Raw genomic sequence first — 15,258 nt, forward strand, 5'->3', positions numbered from 1 at the left:
AAATGTGACAAGAACTAAAGCAAATCACCAAACACTGGTCTTAGGGGGTCTAAATACTGCATATTTCAATCTTTCAGTATCCATCCCCTCCATCTCAGTCATAGGCAGGTACTTCCAGTATGTATGGGGCTCTCGCAGTCCGTTTTTCAGGGCCAAGGAATGGATTTTGATCACTGCATCACAGAGTCAAAACTTTAAGATGGTGCTGCTGCAGTGTTTCCTGGCACCTATCTGCCTTTTGAATTTTTGAGATAACATTTTTTAAAAAAGAATCAGTTGTAGCTTTCTTCATATGTCAAAAAATTTCCAATCAGGTTGGGTGTTTCTATGTAGCCTTCAGGGTATCTTTAAATCTATTTTGCACTCCGCAACGTTCATTATTTACTTCATTGACACGATGCCTTTCTCCTAAATAGGGGCCCAAAGCACCGTACGTCATCTTCTCCATTTTTCCTCAGAAAGACCCTGTAAAGATAAGTTAGGCTGAGAGAGAGTGACTGCCCTCAGACTCATCCGCTACAGAGCCGGGATTCAAACCTGAGCCTCCCAGATTTGGAGGTGAGGCCTCCCAAACATGAGTCTGACACACTAACCACTACACTGGCCTTCCCATAAAATCTGCAAAACATCCTGAAGTCCTCTGAGGGTCTACAAACTGTGGGGAGGATTATGAGGGGAGAGTGGGCTGCCCAGCCCCTAACTAATGCGAAGCTTAATATGGATTAGTTGCCAACCTCCAGGTGGAGCCTGGAGACCTCCCAGAATTACAACTGACCTCCAGCTGACAGAAATTAATTCTGGAGAAAATAACCGCGATGGCATTATACCCTCCCCAACCCCCTACCTCTCCAGACTCCACCTCAAAATCTCCAGGAATTTCCCAACCTGGAGCTGGCAACCCTACCACGGGGTCTTCAGAGCAGGGGTGGATTAGCCATTAGAGCAACCCGGGAAAAGTCAGAGAGCCAAACTACAAGGGACGCCTGACACAGGTTGGACACTTGTCAGCTTCCCTCAAGTTTTGATGGGAAATGTAGGCAGCTTGGCAGAATGTTGGACAAGTGACAGTTGAAAAGTCCATTGGACAGCAGTCGGAGAGCCAAGCTGCAAGACCAGGATGCCTACATTTCCCATCAAAACTTGAGGGAAGCTGACAAGTGTCCAACTAGTGTCAGGCGTCACTTGTAGTTTGGCTCTCAGTGGGCTAAAGACTGGTGGGGGGGCTACCCCACCTCACAGATCACCCCAGTCCGAAAGAAGGGCTCGTGCCGCAGCCGCCCAGCCTCACCTCTCCCGCGGAGCGACTGGGCTGGCACCTCACTCTGCCCGGCCAGACTCAGACAGGGCAGGTAGCGACTGCCTCCCGCCTTTGGGAGAGCGGGGCCAAGCCCCCTCCCCTCCCTCGCACCCCGCCTTCGCCCTCAGTTTCGCGCCGTTCAGTCCAATGGGGCTCGGGTCCCGCGAAGGAGGAGCATCTCCAGGGAAGGGAAAGGAAGCGGCGGGCGCTGCGCCCGGCTCCCGCGGCCAGCCTCCGCCGCGTGCCCGAGGCCGGCGCCGCCCTTCCTCCCACCTGCCTCCTCCAGGCCTTGCGCGCCGCGACGGGAGGGCCAGGCGCTGCTCTGCCGCTCAGCGGGCGCCCGCCTCGCTCGCTGCTCAGCCGGCGCTCGGGACGGGGCGCTGTGCCCGAGGCATGGCGGGGCAGGCGCGCGTCCCGCTGGGGCTCTTCTGGTGGCTGCTGGCGGGTAAGTGCTGCTGCTGCGGCGGGTCGGCGCGGAGGGCGCCCGGCGCCAGGTGAAGAGCTGCGGCCGCGCGGCGAGAGCTTCCCTCGCCTCAGCGAAACGCCGCGTCCTTTAGGCGGCCCCTTTGGGCTCCCCGCTGGCTTCGGCCGCTGCGCTTTCGGCCCCTCTCCACGCGGCCCGAGGCACGGCGCTTGCCTAAGCGGGGCTTGAGCGCAGCAAACATGGCCCCTCGTATTGAATTCCTGTTGGGCGGCTGCGTGCGCGGCGGCTTCGTTTACTTACCTGCCGGTGCCTCCGAGACTCAGAGCGGCCGGAGCCTTTCCCCGAGGCTAGTGAGCTAGAAACCGGCTGCGGACTTCACTTTCAACGAGGTTTCTTTCTACATCACGCAGCAACAGACCCAGTTTTTTTCTCCACCGAGTACGCTGGAGAGTAGGATGTAGCCAGACTGAGTAATATGCCTCTGTAGAAGATTGGTGTGTGAGCTCATGTTACTCGTATTCGTACTCCTGTGTTTCTAGATACACTTTTTAAAACCTTAGGCTGAATTTTCCCTAGAAGCTAGAATGACAAAACCGAGGCTCTAGTACTTTGGACGCATCATGAATGGACGGCTCAATAGAAAAGACAATAATGCTCAAAAGTTGAAGGCAGTAGGGAAAGAGGAAGTCCCAAAATAAGATGGCTTGACTGGATAAAAGAAGCGGCGTCCTCCAGTTTGCAAGATCTGAGCAAGTCTCTTAATGATAGGACGTTTTGGAGGTCTTTCATTCATAAGGTTGCCATAGGTCGGAGGTGACTTGACAGCGCATAACACAAAACACGTATCTTTACACGACATATCCTTTTGTCCTAGAATTTGTTGTTAATTCAAGACATCCTGAAACACATGGAGTCCCTTTGAGCATGCACATAATAAGAATAGCTGCTTATATACACTCTTAGAGACAGATAGTGCCTCTCTCATAGGGATGAATAAAGTGTTGTTGTTATCCCCACAATGCAGTTGGGGAGCTGGGGCCGAGAGGAGTGGCTTACCCAAGGCTGCCTACTGAATTCATGGCAGTAGCTGGATTCGAACCTGCAGAGTGATGATTCCCAGCTCAGCCACTTAACCACTTTTCTACAGCAGCTGAAGTTCTGTAGCTGAAGTGCCCAGTGGAGAAAAGGAACAGGTTTCAGTGGACGGAAAGTGTGGCATATGTGATGCTTCATTTTCACTGATGAGCTGTGGATAGCTTAAGTACATAAGGGTTGGGTCCAAATTGCTACAGCAGAGCAAAGTTTTCAGATATGCTTTCCTTCCTTTACTCCTGAAATTATCCTGAGGTTGGGGTTACTTGGATGGGGTGGGGTTAGGTCCCTCACAAACATTATGGTTGTCAAAGTGGGACTCTGCAGTGGATGGAGGAATGGACAGAAATCCCATCTGCTGCCTCCAGCAGAATTGCTGTTGGGCCAGCAGAGCACCAGCTTTGAATCCAGTCCAATAACTTGCTAGTGTCACCTTTCTCTCCTAAACCCTGTCATTTCTAAACGCTGTTTTTATTTCCAGCTTCCTGCCTTTTCTAGCTTGGTTACATTGCAAATAAATATTGCCTGTCTACAGGGAAAACCAAGTAGGGAAAATGTGCATTGTGTTTGCAAGAGACTAAGGGTCAAGCTACGCAATGCACCTGATTTGTGTGGAGTTACGGGTGTGCGACCAGACTCATAGGCAGAGATACATCGGGGAACCCACACGCACTCATTTGGTTGGCACTCCGAGGGGGAATAAGTTAGCTCCTGCTTCTCTCCCACACTGCTTTCACCAGCAGAAAGGGAGGGAGCCAGAGAAAAGGGGCAAAAAGCTTCCCTGCTGCTGCTATTTCTGTTGATAAAAGCTGAATGGGAGAAAAACAGAATCTCCTTCCCCCTCATAGCACTGAACCAATTAGTGTTTTTTCAGATGAGTTCCCCTGGTATACATCTAACTGCAAGTATGGTTGTACACCCATGTGTTGGGTGTCTTGTATAGTTAAGCCCAAACTGAATCATGTTGGGTCAGACACGTTGCTGATGCTTTTTATATGCATGATAAATATTTTCTTGGCATTTTTGTTTTTCATCTTGAATACTGAACAGTCAAATAACTGATCGCCCTTCTGTCTGTCTTTGGAGTTCATTAAGAAGAGAGGATATCTGGCTTTGTCAAACTGTATCTGAAAGCATTGATTGATTGATTGATTGATTGATTGATTGATTGATTGATTGATTGATTGATTGATTGATTGATTGATTGATTGCATTTCTAGACTGCCGTCCCTGTCATACGGGCTCAGGGTAGGGTAACAGCATACAATTTGTAACATGCAGTTTAAAAACAATAAATAGGTAGTGTTCTAGTTAGAAATTGCCACTTAATATTCAGAAAGGAATCACTGAGGCAGCCTGGAAAACTAGTGCCATATTCTCATAATGTGCTTCTATTGCACGGCTTGCCTTCTCTAGGGTGTGCTGAACATTATGTACTGGATACGTTATTGCAAGATGTTACTCAATTGCCCTGACAGACATGAGAAAGATATTCCACTATGTTTCCTATTATATAATAATAAAGAAGAAGAAAGTGCTGTCCGGATTTATGGCAACCCCTCGTGTGGTTTTCAAGGCAAGAGATGGGCAGAGGTGGTTTGCCATTACTTTCTTCTGTATAGCAACTCTGGTCTTCCTTGGTCGTCTCCCACCCAAGTACTAACCATAGCCATGTACTAACCAAGCTCTTGTGAGCTTGAGCTATTCAGGTTGCAGTTTCCTATTATCTACAGCACTGTAGATAAATGTGGCCACTTTTGGCTCCACTCATTGTTATTTTAACTGTGGAATATTGACTGGGTTTGGCTCTGCGGAATGGGCTATAGATTCTGGATGGCAGTGTACAGTGGAGAACTGAAGGCGTCTATTGCCCCAGTAATGTGAGTTTTGCCTAATTGCTGCTCGTGATGGAAATTCCTGGAATATAATGATTAACATTCTTGGCCCACACTAAGCAGAGACAATGACTACAGAGGGAGGGGAGGAAGATGACAGAACAAGTGATGGGGAAGGATATGGAAAGGTGTCTAGCCAGCATTTTCAGGACTAACAAGATTTTATTCCATAGTAAGCTTTCATAGACTAGAGCCCACTTCCTCAGGTGCATGAGGTGCAGCCTCAGCTTGCAGACATTTCTATATAAGATAATGAAAAAAAGAAGGGTCGAGGGTAGGGATGCCATGAATTTCATAGCAAGCGGGTTCAGCCAGTGAACATACCATATAATAATAACAACAATAATAAATATGCTTTATATCCCACTCTTCTAGACAGATTAGTGCCCCGCTCAGAGCGGTGAACAAAGTTGGTGGTGTTATTATCCCCACAATACAGCTGGGGAGCTGGAGATGAGAGGAGTGGCTTATCCGAAGCCTCCTGCAGAAGTCGTGGCTATAGCAAGATTCAAACCAGCAGAGTGCTGATTTGCAGCCCAACCTCTTAACCATTATGCATGTTTAACAGCTGTGATCACTTGTGATATAATCTCGGATCACCTCACCTTCCTAAGGTCAGCCCCAAGCAGCTGCCAAACAGCCTTGCAGCTGTGTGGTAACTGTAGCATTTCAACTTAATTTCATTCTGCCTTGCTAGCTGCTTTTTGCATCCAGTGTGGTGTAGAGGTTAGAGTGTTGTACTAGGATCTGGGAGGCTCCAGGTTCAAATCCCTGCTCTGCCATGGAAGCTTGCCAAGTGACCTTAGGCCAGTCACACTCTCTTAACCTATCCCATCTCACAGGGATAACACAGAGGACAGAAGAGTGATATACGTTGCTTTGGTTCCCCATTGGGGAGAAAGGTGGGATATATATTAAATAAATAAAAAATAATAAATAGATCATCTGTATAGTAGATGAAATTAATCCTCCCCCAGGGTCATGGAAGGTCATGTTATTAAATGGCCCATAGGGGAATTACAACCTCCCATAAGATTGTGCAAAAATGTGCTTGCATGAAATAACCTTGATGAAACGTGGACTTAAATGGACACCAAATGGTAACACTTTTTTTCATGCAGTATATACTTATAACTGAATAATTTGTTGTTTGTTTATATGATCGGCTGCCAGTTTGCGAGCCACAATGACAGGTCTGTGAGAGGGGGAAATTACAATTCCCATCAGGCTACGTGCCAGTGCCCATGCATGAAATACTAATTGCACTGCATTGTACTCTACTGTTAAAATATGCAAAAAGTAACCGGACAGAGTTGAGTTGCTGATGCAGAACTAATCTGCTTTGCAAAAAATCAGCTCCCTGATTGCGACAGGAGGACATAGTGTGAGTGGAACAAGCGGGTGTTCAAGCATCTCTAATCAAGGAGCCATGAAGTAAGGAATGAAATGTAATTGCATAAAATTCAAACGCAGTTAAGAGACCACACACACGATCAGCAATTTGCCATTTCTTTAGTTTCGTAAGCTATTTAACAGTGGCTGAGGAGTCCTAGAATTTACTAGGGTAGTTGACATTAAAGATAATTTATAATGATTAAAGACTTTATTCAGCCTTCAAGGTTGGGGAAGAGGTTATATCAACACTCTTAATGAATTCTGAACTTTTTCTGAGCACGGCTCAAGACCTAGCAAGTGATGTAGGTGTTGCAGGGATTGGGAACAGCAACCACAATGCTATTAGATCCAGAGGAGTTAGCTGTGTTAATCTGTAGTTGCAAAATAGTAAAGAGTCCAGTAGCACCTTTATGCATCTGACGAAGAGAGCCGTGGTTCTCAAAAGCTTATGCTAAAATAAAGTTGGTTTGTCTTAAAGGTGATACTGGACTCTTTACTATTTCACAATGCTGTTAAGTTCAGCATTCCTATCACTGAAAACTTGCCCCCAAAGTCCAAAATAACCACTTTTGATTTTAAAAGAGGGAATTTTGCTAAAATCAAAGGGAATAATGAAAAGGCAGCTTAAAGGGAGAATTACGAGAGTCGTTACCCCTTCAGGATGCCTGGGAACCAGGGCTTTTTTTCAGCAGGAACGCAGTGGAACGGAGTTCTGGCACCTCTTAAAAATGGTCACATGGCCGTTGGCCCCACCCCCTGATCTCCAGACAAAGGGGAGTTTAGATTGCCCTTGGAGGGCTATCTAAACTCCCCTCTGTCTGGAGATCAGGGGGCGGGGCCAATGGCCATGTGACCATTTTCTCCAAGGGCAACCCACTGAGTTCCACCTCCTCTTTTCCCAGAAAAAAAATGCTGCTGGAAACTATATAAAACGTAACTAATTCAAGCCCAGATAGAATGTATACCTCAAATCAGGAAAGGTGCCGTCAAGTCTAAAAGGATGCCTGCATCGTTTATGACTGAAGTCAAGAAAGTAAAAAAAAAAAAAAGTGGAAGGTTTCCCCAAACAAGTTGAACAGAAAGATGCTGGCAAAATGGATGTAAGTTGACCATAATGTCTGCAAAAAGAGAATTTGAGGAGTAGATTATGTAAACAAACCATCAAGACAGACAATAAGCATTTCTTCAAATATATGAGGAGCAGGAAACTGACTAGGGAGTTGGTTGGGCCTTGTGAATGGCAAAGAAATGAAAGGATTGCTTAAGAAAAATGAACCAAGAGAAAAACAGAATAAATTTTTTATGTCTGTTTTTGCTGTAGAAAACGTGGGACACATACTTGCACAGGAGAAGTTGTTTTTGGGTCTGCAGAAGTAAGTCAAACTAAGATGATGGAGATGAATTTCCAGAGTAACTAGGCAAACTGAAGACTGATAAGTGTACAGATCCAGATGGCATACTCCTGAGGTTTCTTAAGGAGCTCAAATGTGAAATTGTTGATTTACTAGCCAGTCTGTATAACTTGTTGCTAAAATCAGCCTCAATGCTGGATGACTGAAAAGTATATCAAATGTCACCCCAATCTTTAAAAAAGGGATATAGGCAATTACAGGCCAGCTAGCCTAACATCTGTTCAAAGTACATTAGCAGAAACTGTTACTAAAGAGAGAATTATTAAGCACATTGAGGAACAAAGCCCGCAGAGGGAAAATCAACATGGCTTCTGCGAAGGGAGGTCCTGCCTCATCAATCATTTGTCATTTCTTTGAGCAGGTTAAAAAGCACAGAGGTGATCTGGTAGACACTTGGACTTCCAAAAGGCATTTGACAAGGTACCTCACCAAAGACTACTGAAAGTTTAGCAGTCTTGGGGTAAGAGGACGGATTCTCTTATGGATTAAAAAATGGTTAAATGCCAGGAAGTAGAGAGTAAAAATAAATGGACAGTACTTAAAATGAAGGGGAACAAGCAGAAGTCTCTAATGGAAATTGGTACTAGTACTGGGGCTGTTTAATTTGTTCATGAACAATCTGGAATTGGGGGGTGAGCAATGCAGTGGCCAAGTTTGTGGAGGATACAAAATTATTCAGCATGGTGAAAACCAAAGTGGATGGTGAAGAATTCCAGGAAGATTTCTCTAAACTGGGCAAGTGGAAGGTGTTAAGTTAAGGTGATGCAGGGTTGAATACTGTGTGCAGTTGTGCTCGTGGTATATCAAAAAGGATATTACAGAGTACAGAGGAGGGCAACCAAGATGGTTAAACAATTGGAGCGCCTTTACTATGAGGGAAGGCTAGAGAGTCTGGGACTTCTCCGTCTTGAAAAAAAGAGGGTTGGATGCAAATAATGGAAGTTCCTAGTACCCATAATAGCAGAGGCTTTCAGTAGAGCTCCTGCTTTGGCAGAAGGCTGTATATGTAAGCTGCAGCTCCTAGAGGTTATAAGAAGCTACAGTGAATAAGATAATCTCGTAAAGTATATTGCATGTTCACCATTTGTTAGGCTTCTGTGGGAAAGATGCATTTTGCTGGCTTAGACATCTTGTTTTGTATTTTCCCCCACTTGGATTTTTTAGCCAGTGAGAAGAGATTCTGTACAAATTAGTTTGACAAAAGTAGAAGGTAAGAAGATGAGCCTTTTGTAGTTCCCAAGATCTTCACAAAAAGTGAGATTTGGGTCTGATGCTAACAAAATACATAAAATACTTAGATATTACTCTCTGTGAAGGCCAATGCTCGCAGCTCTTCACTTAAAATTCATACGCTCTCGAGATGCAAAGGTATTGGCAGTCATAATCTGAATCATAACCAATACAGATATGAAACTTTAATGGAGTAGTTCTTAGAGCATTCGTTGTAATATTCAAATCCATTCAGTAATTTAACATACGTTGCCTATCAAATTCAGTGGGCCTAAAATACTGGAATGGAAGGTTTCTTTCATGTACACCACAATGGAGAAAGTGGAAGACACCTTTAATGGAACACGTGGTGTGTTCATTTTATAAAGGGACCCTTACTGCTCTTTTTGATGGCTGGAGGCAAGACCACTATGGTGACTCTCTAAAAACTTGACTAAAAGTTAACTAGTTCAGAAAGAATGTGAATGGAAGTTTTAAAAACTGAATAAAAGCTGAGAACTGTTCATAAAGTTAACCTTATGGACAGCCATACTGTTTTGGAGAGCCAGTTAGATGTGGTGGTTAGTGTAAGATCTAGGAGACCTAGGTTGAAATCCCCCTCTGCATGGAAGTTTGCTGGGTGACCTTGCACCAGTCACACACACTCAGCCTAAACTACCTCACAGGATTGTTGTGAGGATAAAATGGGGGAGAATTATGTAAGTTACCTTGGTTCCCCGTTGGGAAGATAGGTGGGGCATAAATGAAGTAAATAAATAAAATTATTTGGCCTTCAAAAGAAATGCAGTGGGTGAATGCAAAATCTTCTTTGGGGCTGATGGCGAGGCAGGCTAGCTTGATGTTCAGAATTCGGCTCTCAATAAGAAAGCTGTGAATTGGCCACATCTGAAACAATAGTTGTGCCAATATATTGTCGAAGGCTTTCACGGCCGGAGAACGATGGTTGTTGTGGATTTTCCAGGCTGTATAGCCGTGGTCTAGGCATTGTAGTTCCTGATGTTTCGCCAGCAGCTGTGGCTGGCATCTTCAGAGGTGTAGCACCAAAAGACAGAGATCTCTCAGTGTCACAGTGTGGAAAAGATGTTGGCAGGTCATTTATATCTACTCAGGAGGGTTGGGGTTGGGTTGAGTCATCCTGTAAGAGTTTCCCAGGGTGTGGAATGCTAATGGCGGGAGGCTTCACTGTATCCTGAGGAGGTTCTTTTGCATATGGATTGGTGTTTGATGTGCTAATCTTCTCTGCAGGGCTATTGTCGGGTATAGAGTGTTTTGTTAGCCTGGTGTTTTTCAGGACTGGAAACCATGCTCTATTCATGGTTGTTGGGTGTTTTCCGGGCTATATTGCCGTGGTCTTGGCATTGTAGTTCCTGACGTTTCGCCAGCAGCTGTGGCTGGCATCTTCAGAGGTGTAGCACCAAAAGACAGAGATCTCTCAGTGTCACAGTGTGGAAAAGATGTAGGTCATTTGTATCTACTCAGGAGGGGTGGGGTTGAGCTGAGTCATCCTGTAAGAGTTTCCCAGGGTGTGGAATGCTAATGGCGGGAGGCTTCACTGTATCCTGAGGAGGTTCTTTTGCATATGGATTGGTGCTTGATGTGCTAATCTTCTCTGCAGGGCTATTGTCGGGTGTGGAGTGTTTTGTTAGCCTGGTGTTTTTCAGAACTGGAGCCCATGCTCTGTTCATTCTTAAGGTTTCTTCTTTCCTGTTGAAGTTTTGCTTATGCTTGTGAATTTCAATGGCTTCCCTGTGCAGTCTGACAAAGTAGACTGCACAGGGAAGCCATTGAAATTCACAAGCATAAGCAAAACTTCAACAGGAAAGAAGAAACCTTAAGAATGAACAGAGCATGGGCTCCAGTTCTGAAAAACACCAGGCTAACAAAACACTCCACACCCGACAATAGCCCTGCAGAGAAGATTAGCACATCAAGCACCAATCCATATGCAAAAGAACCTCCTCAGGATACAGTGAAGCCTCCCGCCATTAGCATTCCACACCCTGGGAAACTCTTACAGGATGACTCAGCTCAACCCCACCCCTCCTGAGTAGATACAAATGACCTACATCTTTTCCACACTGTGACACTGAGAGATCTCTGTCTTTTGGTGCTACACCTCTGAAGATGCCAGCCACAGCTGCTGGCGAAACGTCAGGAACTACAATGCCAAGACCACGGCAATATAGCCCGGAAAACACCCAACAACCATCGTTCTCCGGCCGTGAAAGCCTTCGACAATACATCATGCTCTATTCATTCTTAAAATCTCTTGTTTCCTGTTGAAATTGTGCTTATGCTTGTGAATTTCAATGGCTTCCCTGTGCAGTCTGACAAAGTAGTTGGAAGTGTTGTCAAGTATTTTAGTGTCCTGGAATAAGATACTGTGTCCTGTTTAAGTTAGGCTATGTTCAGCCACTGCTGATTTTTCAGGTTGTCCAAGTCTGCAGTGTCTTTCATGTTCTTTTATTCTTGTCTGGATGCTACGCTTTGTGGTCCCGATGTAAACTTGTCCACAGCTGCAGGGTATACGGCATACTCCTGCAGAGATAAGGGGGTCTCTACTGTCTTTTGCTGAACGTAGCATCTGTTGTATTTTTCTGGTGGGTCTGAATACCGTTTGTAAGCTGTGCTTTTTCATAAGCTTTCCCATCTGGTCAGTGATTCCTTTGATATATGGCAAAAACACTTTTCCTGTGGGAGATTGTTTTTCCTTAGTTGTTTGATTTATCCTTGGTTTACTCGCTCTTCTGATTTCATTTCTGGAGTAGCCATTTGCTTGAAGTGCGTGGTTTAGATGATTAATTTCCTCATTGAGAAAGTGCGGTTCACATATCCGTCTTGCATGGTCTGCTAATGTTTTTATTATGCCTCTTTTCTGTCGAGGGTGGTGATAGGAGTTTTTGTGTAAGTACCGATCCGTGTGAGGACCGCATGTAAAAAGCAATCAAGTTCAAGTGTTCATCTTAGATCGGCTAGGTTGAATGCAGTTATCTGGCTTGCCCCCTTTCACCACAGAATTTTATCTATGATCCAGAGTGGGAACACTCATATGAAAGGCTTTTATTCATTCAGTTCTTTATTTGTTATACCGTATCTTAAACAACAGACAGAATTGTATTCCTTATTGCCTCGCATTTGGACGAAGAGCTTTAGTTCCAGTAATCCTAAATTTACAAAGAAGCAATCTCTAAGAAAGTCCCCTACAATAATTGGCCGGTGCACAATCAGATGTGTATCCAGCCCTCTCCACAGACATGTGGGACAAGTGCAGGGTTTCACCATATCAGAAGAACCAGGAAGGCAGAACTCATGACTCTATAATACCTATTCTAGAGGCAACAGCTACTTCCAGTAGTAATGGTAGTTAATACTTTTATTTTGAAAAGCAACTAATAACTGTATTAAATAAAAATAAATTTGAGTAGATCCTTGTAAACTTGGTTAGCTTTTGGATTGCTCTGGGGAGATGCAACTCTTGATGCTCTTGTATGTTAGTGAAATCAAAAAGAGTCCAGTAGCACCTTTAAGACTAACCAATTTTATTGTAGCATAAGCTTTCGAGAATCAAGTTCTCTTCGTCAGATGCATGGTACAGAAACTGGTCAAATATAGAAGAGGAGGGGGGAGAAGGGGAGGAGAGAGAAGATGCAGTTGGGGGGGAGAGAGAGGGATGGAACCAAAACATTCCTTTGTTAGTGAATAAGACTTGGGGGGAGGGGGAGCAGACAGTTTCCCTGCAGAAATCTCTTTCCCTGTTTGGTAAGACTCTGGCCGCTTGGATTACAGATGCACTGGGCCCTTGTAGCATGACAGTGGAAGATCTGAAAGGAAACAGAGAATATTTAAGAGCTCATATGTGGGGATGATAATGAAGACATTGTTTCTGCCATGGCTGTGTAAGACAAATCACATTCATTTTTTTCTGGGTGGCCCAGAACATGTTAGCCCTAGGATGTAACCCCCAGAAGGGTGTAGTTTGTCACAACATTTACTTTTTCTGCTAATAAAATATTTGCTAATAAAGCTGTAGCAATCTTTGAATGCTACAGTTACTACAGAATCTGAACCTAGCGGTGTCAGAAGCAACTCTTTGTCATAGTTACTGTGATCTGTCCTCCCTCAAAGATAGCAGCAAAAGGTGCTTGAGGGTTATGAAGCCTCACTCAGCACGGAATAGTGGTTGTATCATGGGCAGACTAGGATCTGGGAGGCCCAGGTTCAAATCCCCACTCTGCCATGGAAGCTCACTAGGTGGCCTTGGGCCGATCATGCGCTCTCAGTGTAACCTACATCCCAGGGTGGTTGTGAGGATAAAATGGAGGAAAGGAGAATAACATGAGCCACTTTGATTCCTATTGGGGAGAAAGGCAGGGTAAAAATAAATAAACTAATCATGGCTGACTACGACCTGCCAGGCAGTATTGTGAATGACTATTGGATGATAGATTGTAGGGGCAGACTGGCCATTAGAGTCCCTGGAAATCTTTGTAGTGGGCCACTGCTTTGGGGGAGCAGTTGGGCTGGGCAGGTGAGGTCACAGCCATGAGGTGCGTAGGGAGGCAGGCAGTAGTGACTGAAGCAGCGCCAAGGGAAGGGGGGGGGGAAGCAGGTAGGCACACTAGCCAGGAATTATGGGGCCAAGTGAGGATGAGCCTTGGCTGCCAGAGCTGGAGGAAAACAAGCAGTGTGGCAGAAGCAGCAGCTGTGTCCCCCAAGTGGGACAGGGAATAATGTCCCAAGAAGACATGTTTAGGCAAAAAGCCATTTGATAGTAACATTGATGATTGGAGACACAGTAGGAGGGCCACGTTTGGTAGAGATCAGGGAGAATTGATCATAAGATCTTTCTAATTAGCCATACAGAGTTTACACTGATGGTAAGAGCTTGGTAAGCTTGCTTGGTTTTTTAATGATGTACCTGGATAGGCCAGGTGAGCCAGAGCTTGTCAGATCTCAGAAGCTAAGCAGGGTCGGCCTTGCTTAGTAATCGGATGGGAGACCTCCAACGAAGACCAGGGTTGCAGAGGCAGGCAGTGGCAAACCACCCCTGTTAGTCTCTTGCCTTGAAAACCCCACCAGGGGTTGGCATAAGTCAGCTATGACTTGAGGGCAATCTCCACCACTATGGATGGAATACTGGAGACTTTCTGCCAATGAAAGTTACAGAGGTTTGATTTCCCAGTATTAGTTTACTTGAACATTCTTAAAGGTTATGGCAATTAGTTATATTAAGTAATAAGTGTTGTTATTGTTAACAATTGTTATTGTTAAGAAAAGGTAATGATAAGATGGAGTAATAATAGAATAATGAGCTTTTTATTTTTTCCTTTAAATAAGGAGCAGAAATAGGTTTGAATTCTGCACGTGTTGTTTATTTGGAAAAATATACACTAAATTGGCTTAATTATTATTCTAATTAACATTCTAATGTATTTTAATAATCCTTGTAACACACAGCTTTGTATTTGATTTGCTTGTCGCCTTTCTTTCCTTTTTTTTGTATTCCCTTTTTATTTTAGTAAAAAAAAAATCAAAAGTAGTTGTAAAATCACAGCAGTAATACATCTGCTTCAGTGGATATGTCAGACCTTAATAAATGAAATACCAGCCTCTTTGAACAGGCTGATGTAGCAAGCTGCTATAGACATGGGGCGATGTGAGTGTTGGTAAGCAACATAATGTCTAGCTTCAAATGAAAGTTTTTGGGAAGCTTTGCCAAAAAGCAATAGCTGTTTATTGTAGTAATTAATTGTCCAAGTAATCCTCCGTGCCATGGTTGTGACACAATAGTTTACCGGAATGGCCATTGGCTCAGTCATCCTTCAGTATCATGTGCCAGAGAGCAGTTTGCTAGTCAAGCTCCTTCCAAGTGATCGTGCATCAAGTTTCGCTTGTGCCAGAGATCTACTCTGGTTATGATCCCTCCAAGTGCTCCTCTGCTGTGTCCTTTATGTCAGACGTCTCCTAGGTAAGTGTTATTCTGTAGATGCTCATCCAGAGTTCTGTCCGAGTGACCTGCCCTAATGATGTTGGCTTCACAGGATATTACTCTAGTACTCTGTGCCAGTGGCTTGGCCTACTCATGCTTGTTCCAGATGACTATAGATACTAGTTCTCCATGGCAAAGACAATCCAGTTTTTGCTTTTAAATTTTTTTTATAACTCCTGCCTGCTATCTCATCTCTTTGAACACATTGGCAGAAAAACAGTGTATCAGCACTGCTATAATGATGATGATGATGATGATACACACTGGACATTACTCAGTGGTAGCTACATCAAAAGAAGGGAAGAGAGAAGTGAGACGGTTTGGTATAGTGGTTAAGAGCTGTGGGACTCTCATCTGGAGAGCCAGATTTGGTTCCCCACTCCTCCCCTTGAAGCCAGCTGGGTGACCTTGGGTCAGTCACAGCTTCTAGCTCTCTCAGCCCCACCCACCTCACAGGGTGATTGTCGTGAGGATAATGATAATAATAATGCACTCTGTAAACCACTCTGAATGGGTGTTGTTGT

General features: G+C 44.6%; 1 protein-coding gene across 1 annotated transcript in view; it reads left to right on the forward strand.

The window, feature by feature from the left end:
- The first annotated feature begins 1,503 nt into the window (after positions 1–1,503).
- Positions 1,504–15,258, forward strand: part of RAMP1 (receptor activity modifying protein 1) — a 29,148-nt gene continuing 15,393 nt past the window's right edge. The window contains exon 1 of the mRNA XM_054970166.1: positions 1,504–1,742. Within this exon, the coding sequence (XP_054826141.1) occupies positions 1,691–1,742 (52 nt within the window). The 5' untranslated portion in view covers positions 1,504–1,690. The remainder of the gene's footprint in view (positions 1,743–15,258) is intronic.

Source organism: Eublepharis macularius, chromosome 2, assembly GCF_028583425.1.
Source record: "Eublepharis macularius isolate TG4126 chromosome 2, MPM_Emac_v1.0, whole genome shotgun sequence".
Lineage (NCBI taxonomy): Eukaryota > Metazoa > Chordata > Lepidosauria > Squamata > Eublepharidae > Eublepharis > Eublepharis macularius.